The 8560-nt window shown below is 37.0% G+C and overlaps 1 protein-coding gene across 1 annotated transcript in view; it reads left to right on the forward strand.

Moving 5' to 3' along the window:
- The first annotated feature begins 5426 nt into the window (after window positions 1-5426).
- LOC104868404 (olfactory receptor 1102) overlaps window positions 5427-8560 on the forward strand; it is a 15450-nt gene continuing 12316 nt past the window's right edge. Inside the window, exon 1 of the mRNA XM_019208798.1 lies at window positions 5427-5507. Coding sequence (XP_019064343.1) covers window positions 5427-5507 — 81 coding nt within the window. The remainder of the gene's footprint in view (window positions 5508-8560) is intronic.

Below are 8560 nucleotides of genomic sequence, written 5' to 3' on the forward strand. Positions count from 1 at the left end.
GGACCTGTAAACTTTTCAGTGAATAACCCTCATTAATTTATTTAAACGTTATGACTAAATCCCCTCTACTGGACTAGATGTATAATTCCATCATCATCTGATCAGGAGATGGATGTAAAATATTTAGGGCAATAAGAGCAACTGTTGCCCATTATTATCAGAAGACTCGAATTCCTAGTGTTCAGTACTTACTGTACCACCAACACTAATGCTTAACATATTTCAATTCATTCTTTTTTGAAGAGGATTCCTCCATGGTTGTCAAATTTCTTTGGTAAATTTAATTGGCCAACACACAAAAAACTAGCAGAAAAAAAACCCCAGTAGTTCTCCATTCTGGATTCATAGTAAAGTAAACTATTGTAGTAGAATTGACATAGTAAAGTGATCTATGTTAAATTTAGAACAATTTGCCAAATGATGAAAATTACTAAAGAAAAGAGAAATGCAATAGCAATTTTTGACAGTTCTGCACATGTTCTCTTAAATAAATTATTATTAATTATTTATATTTTTCATTATGATTTCTGTCATTCCTGTGTAATGGTTGCTCCTTTCTGTATTCGCTTAAATGTTTAACATCTAATAATCTCTTTGTAATTGAAATCTGCCTTATGAACACATTCTCAATATATGGGAAAAACTAGGACTCCGACTGTGTGAAGAGTTGGACCTGAAACGCTGTGAAGTCACGGAGCACAGACCCGCGTGCTGTGCCCTGTGTGAGGCGTGGACCTGCTCCCCTAGGCTCAGCACAGCTCTGTGAGACCTGAGAAGAAGCTTCAGCCACAGCTTCTTTGCCCGTTTGCTGATGTCTGTGTGGCTGTGATAAAGTACGGAGCAGGTTGACTCTTTTGTTTTACATTTTTAGTAGTGAAAAGGTGGGGGGAAAAGGATATATGATGAATTTAGAATATTGTATATGCTTAGGTCAAGTAGAGAAATAAAATCTTTCTAAAATATAGTTTGTCTGTTCAGTCTCTAATTGCAACTTTAAATTTCTTTTTGCTGTTTAAGGTTATTTTATAATGTATTGTTTCATTTTCCAGGAAACCTTTTTATATAAATATTTTAAAGTATTACATTTACTGTTTTAATCCTGATATGATTATGTAAAGTATTTATTTGTTGTGATTTAAGTAAGTTTTTATAACATTATATTTTGTTATTTTGACTGTGTAAAGTTAATTGCAATGTCTCTATTTTTAAAACTAGGAATATGTTAAAGTTTTACCAGATCAACTATTAATTAGATCATTCAAATCTTTTAAATGTGTACTCAAATTTCTGAATCTTTCAAAATTATAATATCCTATATCAATATTATATAAAATTATTTATTCTTTCTTTCTTATCTATGTTTTTAGAATTCCTAGTTTTTAGATATTCCTATTTGTTTTTCTTGGCAATTAGAATTAGGATTTAGTAAACATGTACTGTTCCATATGCTGCTTGGGCTCATTATTCATCATAAATGTCTCAGGAATTTCATATAGTTATGGGCTCCTCTTCCACTCAATTTTATTAGATGTGGATTTCCTTTACTTTCAATTATACGTGTTTGCATGATTTAGACAAATTATGCTATCTTTTTTATGGCAAAGTAGTCTATTCAATCTATGAGTTTGTAGACAACTTTTTAAAATTTTTAATTCAATTAAGACTAACCTATTTTCTTTATGATTTAGGCTAGCGAAACTTACATCGTGTTATTAAATAAGCATAATATAATCCGATGGCATTCAGAAAACTTTCTGCTGTATTTTCAATTGCTAAATTATTTTTTTTCTTTCTCATTGAGTTCATTGGTACTTTTTAGATATACAGTACAGTTACATTCATCACTGGGATCTTGTACCTTTACATGACAGGTCTTGGTTCTCATTTTTTCCCCATACCCCTGCCCTCCGTTCACCCCCTCCTCCCTTCCCTATTTACAAAAACTTTTTTTCATTTTTCATATTTCTTCTTTTCCCTTATTTCCTTTCCCTACCCTTCCAGCTTCACCCACACCTTTAGCCCCTTTCTTCCTATTTCACATTGTCAATTATACATAACATTTGGATCTTACTTACACTATTAGTTTTTCACACCAGAGAAACTATTTGATGGTTACACGTGTGGCTTATTTATTTCACTTGAGAATGACCTCGATATGCATCCATTTTCCTATGAATGACTCTAATTTCTCATTCTTTATGGCTGAGTAGTATTCCATTTTATAGAAAAACCACATCTTCTTTATCCAGTCTCTAATTGATGGGAAATTAGGCTATTTCCAAGTTTAAGCTATTACAAACTGTGCCGCTATAAACATAGGTGTGCATGTATCACTGTCATACCATTCTTTTAATTCTTTTGGAAACATACCCAACAGAGGAATAGCTGTGTCAAATGGAACCTCTAATCCTAGTTCTTTGTGGTCTCTCCATATTGATTTCCATAGTGGTTGCACCAGTCTGCACTCACACCAACAATGAAGAAGGGTTCCTTTCTCCCCACATACCAGCCAACATTTGTTATTGGTTGATTTCCTGATAGCAGCCGTTCTTTCTGGGGTGAGGTGGAATTTCAGTGTTGTTTCCATCAGCATCTCTTGATCAACCAGCGATGCGGAACATTTTTTCATATATTAATTTGTCTGTTCATTTCAGTTGCGCACTTATGAATCGGGTCTTTATATTTAGGGGGCCTTATTGTTTTTTAGTTCTTTATATATTCTAGATAATAGCCCTTTTTGGAGCAGCTGGTAAAATTTTTTCGCACATTGTAGATTGTCTCTTAGCTCTGTTGGTGGTTTCTTTGGCAGTGCAGAGCTTTTTAATAAGATGAGATCCCAGTTGTTGGTTCTTTCTGCTAGATCCTGTGCTACTGAGGATTTGTTCATAAAGTCTTTTCCGATGCCATTGTTTTTGAGAGTTCTGTCTAACTTATCTTCCAGCAAATTTAGTGACTCTTTCTTAATATTTAGATGTTTAATCCACTTAGATTTTAGTTTGGTGCATGGTGAAAGACAAGGGTCTAGTGTTAATCTGTGGCAAGTTGAGATCCAGTTTTTCTAACACCATTTATTAAAGAGGCTGTCTTTCCTCCAGTGAGGATGGTTGGCTCCTTTGTCAAAGATGAGGTAGCTGAGTACGTCTGGAGTTTTTCCTCCCTATTTTACTTTATGTTCTTCTGAGCTTTCCTAACTATTTTCAATCCGTTACTTAGTTTTTCATTTCAGTTCTTTTCAAAGTGAGTGCGAGCCCTGCTGGACCCTCTCTGAGTCCACCCAAGGCACCCCGTACGCACCCTCTGGTGCTCTAAGGCCAAGCACTTCTCCTCATGCTTTTGCGCCTCCTCCTCCGCACCTGTGATCTCAGCAGCTCAAGCTGAGGGGGAGGCAGCTCAACCTCTTCCAGAGGGGAAGCAGAGGGGTTTGCTTTTAATGATGTCACATTTTCTGAGAGAGGCACATTCACGGAGTGAAAGTCAGCAGCTATGGCAAGCAGTTGTTCTAAGACCAAAACTAAACAGGTCTCACTCGCAGCTGATTGATGCAGATCATCTTGAGTAGCTCGCTGGCTTCGATTATTGGGCAGCAAAACAGAGAGCACAGGGCTGCAACTTGTCAAGGTCTCAGTTAAAGTCTCAAGGGAGATAACTTTTCCTTTTTGTTGAGCTGTCTGGATGTTAGTTTTGACATGCTCCCTAAGTTCCACAGTTAAAGTCCTTGATTAAAAAATGATTATAGTCTACTAACTTGTGCAGCATTTATTTCAACACTGCAGGCCACCTTAAGATGAAAGTGATTACCCTGTATTTTAGTCACAGCTGACTACCTTTACTACCTTCTGGCATCTGGAGCACCTACCTTTTTATTTCCAGGATTTTGTGCTTGTCCTTGACCTTGATGTGAAGTGCACCGACATTGGGGATTCTTTTCTTTCTTTTTCTTTTTACTCCAAAGAGCCTCACTGAGCAGGGAGTTGCTCGTGGTTTGACCTCCAACATTGGACTTCAATTGCTGGACTCCAGTACCCACCTCCCCAGTATGCCACACAGGCCTGAGTAAAAGTAGATACTAGGAGACGGAACTAAAAGAGAGAGAGAGCAGGGTGGCAGGAAGACCCATGTTGGTGCAACTGACAAAGGTGCTGCACAGTCCCAGCCACTGAATTTTATCGGCAATCAACTGGAGGAAAGGCAAAGAGTGGTTTGTATGGAAATTAATGTGAACACCGCTCAGAATGGACAAGACAAAGCATTCTCAGATTAGGAACAGAATAGACAAAATATATGATTGTGCCACTCTATCCAGCTGGATTATGAAATTATTAAACAAGAAAGTTTCTGTAACTGTTAAATAACATAACATGCTCAAAATATATTTCTTAAATTCTCAATAATGGTCCATTGTTATTTCTCTTATATTTCGCAAATTTAGAGTTTCAACATAAAATTCAAGATACTTGGAGAATTTATTCCTTCTAGTCAGGTGGAAATTAAAGAACTAGGTCTACATTTATATAGAAATTGATCCTTTACTATTCAATCAGGAAGAATTAAAGTCATTTCTATTTAAAGCTCTTAATCTTTTGAATAAATGATAATATTATCTTATATCAGTATAACTTTTGTTTTCTCATCTAATAGAAAAAAAAATACTGATAACTTATCTAAAGACCTCTTCTTACTCAAAGGAAATGTAAGCTCCTTATAGGGTAGAAAGCAGAATTGCGGTATACATGTATTAAAAATCATACATATAAATATATATAATTGGCATAAGAACAAAATTATAATTCAAAATGTCTTTCACTGAATTCATCTTAAACTGCTCAGCTAATGTTTTCCTTATTTTACAATTATAGTTTTTGAAAGATTGAATTTATAACATAATTTTCTATCAAATATTACTTTAATCTTGTAAAAGAAATATTAATTTTTACACTCTAAAGATGATAGGTTAACTCATGATGCACAGTTCATGACGGACATAGAATTGCAGTTCTATCTTTATGATCTGCCCCAGATACAGAAGCTCTTGAAGTATTAGGAAATAAGGAGTTTTTTTTAGATACTCACTTTGACTCTTAATTTGACCGAATATGAAACCAGCTAATATAATTAGGGAAAATTCATCATTTCACCTGATATTTAAGACTTGCGGCACTAGCTCATTAAGTACATGAGCACATGTTTTCTACTTGACAGTGGACTGCATGACATGAGCACTCCTCTTGCCAGCTTGTCACTCTATTTGTATCTTTTAATGGGGAATTATATTCTGTCTGCACACACACGCACACATCTGTGTGTATACAGAAATACTTCCATAGGCAAAACCCCTGTTGTTTATGTTTACAGTGACGTTTGTTCTCCCCTAGTGACACGAGCTTCCGTTTACCATTGTCTTCAGGTCCGTCCTGGGAGATGTCAGCATGGAGAATTTCACTGAAGTGACCGTATTTGAGTTGAAGGGGTTCACGGACAGTCCTGAGCTGTGGATCATTTGCTTCTTCCTGTTTTTATTAATCTTTACTAAATTTATTGGTACATATCAGGAACACAGTACAGTTGCATTCATCATTGGTATCTTGTTGCTGTACACGACTTATCAGGTTCTTATTTTTGCCCATTCCCCAGCCCTCCCTCAGCCCCTCCACCCTTCCCTGTTTGCAAAAGCATAGTTTCTATATTTTTCCTTTTCACATATTTTTCTTTTCCCTTTTCACCTTTTCCCTGCCCTCCCACTTCCTCTTCTCTTTTACACTTTTCTTCCTATTACGTGATATTAATTATATATTTTAATCCTTATTTACACATTTATTTCTTCAAAACAGTGAAGCTATTTGGTATTTATGTGTATAAATTATTAACTTCACTTAAGAGTGTGGCCTTAATGTGCAACCACTTAGCTGTAAATGCCTTAGCTTCTCATTCTTTGTGGCTGAGTAGTATTCCATTTATAAAAACAACCACATCTTTTTTAACCAGTCTCCAGTTGATGGGCAATTGGGCTGTTTCCAAATTTTAGCTATTACAAACTGTGCTGCTGTAAACATGGGTGAGCATATATCACTGTGGTATGATTCTTTTAATTATTTTTGAAAGATACCCTGCAGAGGAATAGCTGGGTAAAATGGGACTTCTAATCCTAGATGTTTGAAGAATCTCCATATAGATCTCAATAGTGGTTGCACCGGTCTGCACTCCCACCAACAATGGAGAAGGGTTCCTATCTCCCCACAGCCCTGCCAGCATTTGTTGTTGGTTGATTTCTTGAGAGCAGCCATTGTTTCTAGGGTGAGATAGAATCTCAGTGATGTTTTCATCAGCATCACTTGAATGACCAGTGATGTTGAACATTTTTTCATATGATTATTTGCTGCTTTTACATCTTTGTCTGAGAAATGTCTGTTCATTTCAGATGCCCATTTTTGAATTGGGTCTTTATATTTGGGGGGGTCTGATTTTTTTTGAGGTCTTTAAATATTCTAGATAGTAGACCTTTCTCTGAGAAATAGCTGGTAAAAAATTTTTCCGCACATTGTGGGTTTTCTCTTAGCTGCTTGTAATTTTTGTGGCAGTGCAGAAGCTTTTTAAAAAGATGAGATCCCAATTATTGATTCTTTGTGCTAGTTCCAGTATTACTGATGATTTGTTCTTAAAATCTTTTCATATGCTGATATCCTCAAGAGTTCTACCTAACTTATCTTCCAGCAAGTTTAGTGTTTCTGTTTTAATATTTATATCTTTAATCCACTTGGATTTTAGTTTAGTGCATTGTGAAAGATACAGATTTAATTAATTAATTTATTTTTTGGTACCAGGGATCGAACTCTGGCCCCTGTGCTTGCAAGGCAGGCAGCAGAACCACCAAACTAACTCCCCGGCCACTTAATTTTAATTTTTGACAAGTTGAAATCCAGTTTTTCAACCACTTATTAAAAGGCTATCTTTCCTCCAGAGAGGGCGTTTGGCTCCTTTATCAAAGATGAGGTAATTGAGTATGTCAGGAGATGTTTCTGCATCTTCTAATCTATTCCACTTATCCTAAGGTCTGTTTCTTTGCCAGTACCATATTGTTTTTGTCACATTGGCTTTGTAGTATAGTTTCAAATTGGGAATTGGAAAACCCCTGTCATGTCTCTGTTGCCTAGAATTGCTTTTGCTATTCTAGGTCTCTTCTAATTCCAAATGAATTTTTGAATTATTTTCTCTAGTTCTATGAAATATACTGTTGGAATTTCAATAGGGATTTCATGTTCACCAATGAAAGAGAGAGAGAGAGAGAGAGAGAGAAAATCCTGACCGACCACTATTGAATGTAAACATCTCTGCAAATGTATACAACTGTGTGTCACTTGAACAGTACATAAACAGGGCTGAGCTACAGTTTAGGGTATCATGGGAGGAGATATTTATGCCCTTCTTCTGGGACTTGCAAGGGAAAAGGTGAAATCCTTTCCTCATTAGCTGCTTGCACTTTTGTCCTTGGGGTCTCGCCCAGCCCAGGGGTCTTCCCTGGAAACGGCTCCCCGAGGACGAGGAAGGCAGCGCTGTTCTGAGGGCTCATATGGGAGGCGCCTGGGCCATCAGCCTGCTGGACGGAAGGCCTCCCTGCTCTGGTCATGGTCACAGTCGCTCCCTGGGATTCTTTCCAGAACAGATGTCCCGGTAACGCATCCATTTGATCAAGATGGGGAGAAAATTTCTAGAGTGATTTAATTTGCTTCATTAATGAGAAAGAATGGACAAAAACATCAAAGTAACATATCAAGGAAAGCAAATATCACAGAAAGTGTCAGCTTCTTATACTGTTATCTTATTTCTGAAAAAATTTGAAGTTTTTAAGTTTCTAGGTGGGTAATATTATGGGCTTTTTTCACAGTAAGTATCATTCTTTAAAATGGAGAGTTTTGTATGAGATAAAATGAAATAGTGATTTTAACAGAATCAACAAATATATATACATATAAATAAAACTTATAAGATATATTAGTACCGTATATGTAAATAGAGAATATAAAGGTGATGGAACAATGCTGGGGATTTAGCTCAGCAGTTTGGTGGCCTCCCTCGCAAGAGTAAGGACCTGAGTTCTATCCCCGGTACCAAAATAAATAAATAAATAAAAATAAAGATGATAGAACCAAAGTGTATAAGTAATGAGCATATTTTGAAATCTTTCTGTGGAAGAAATTTGACTTTGAATGATCAAGTTAGGAAAGCACACTGGAACTGGAGTTGCAGAATTGTCCCTCTCCCCCTCCCAAAACTGGGAGAACATTTATTTTGATTGAATTTTTATTTTGATTATTTTATTGAAAGAAAGCACGTACTCGTAGCCAGCCTCTCACTGCCCCTGGTCTCCGTCTCCCGGGCTCCGGTGCAAGGGCTCCTAAGTCCAGCTCAGGGCCAGCTGCCTTCCACCCAGCTGTGAAGGAGACCCGACCTTGGCCTCCTGCTGTAGGTCCACACCTGCATTTTCCTCTGGGAGGCAGACGGCCTTTGTGGACAGAGCCTGCCTTCCTGTCTGGTCACCTGAGTGGAGGAGGAAGCAGGTGTTCAC

The sequence above is a fragment of the Fukomys damarensis genome, unplaced genomic scaffold (assembly GCF_012274545.1).
Source record: "Fukomys damarensis isolate Sample0158 unplaced genomic scaffold, DMR_v1.0_HiC HiC_scaffold_27, whole genome shotgun sequence".
NCBI classification, from domain to species: domain Eukaryota; kingdom Metazoa; phylum Chordata; class Mammalia; order Rodentia; family Bathyergidae; genus Fukomys; species Fukomys damarensis.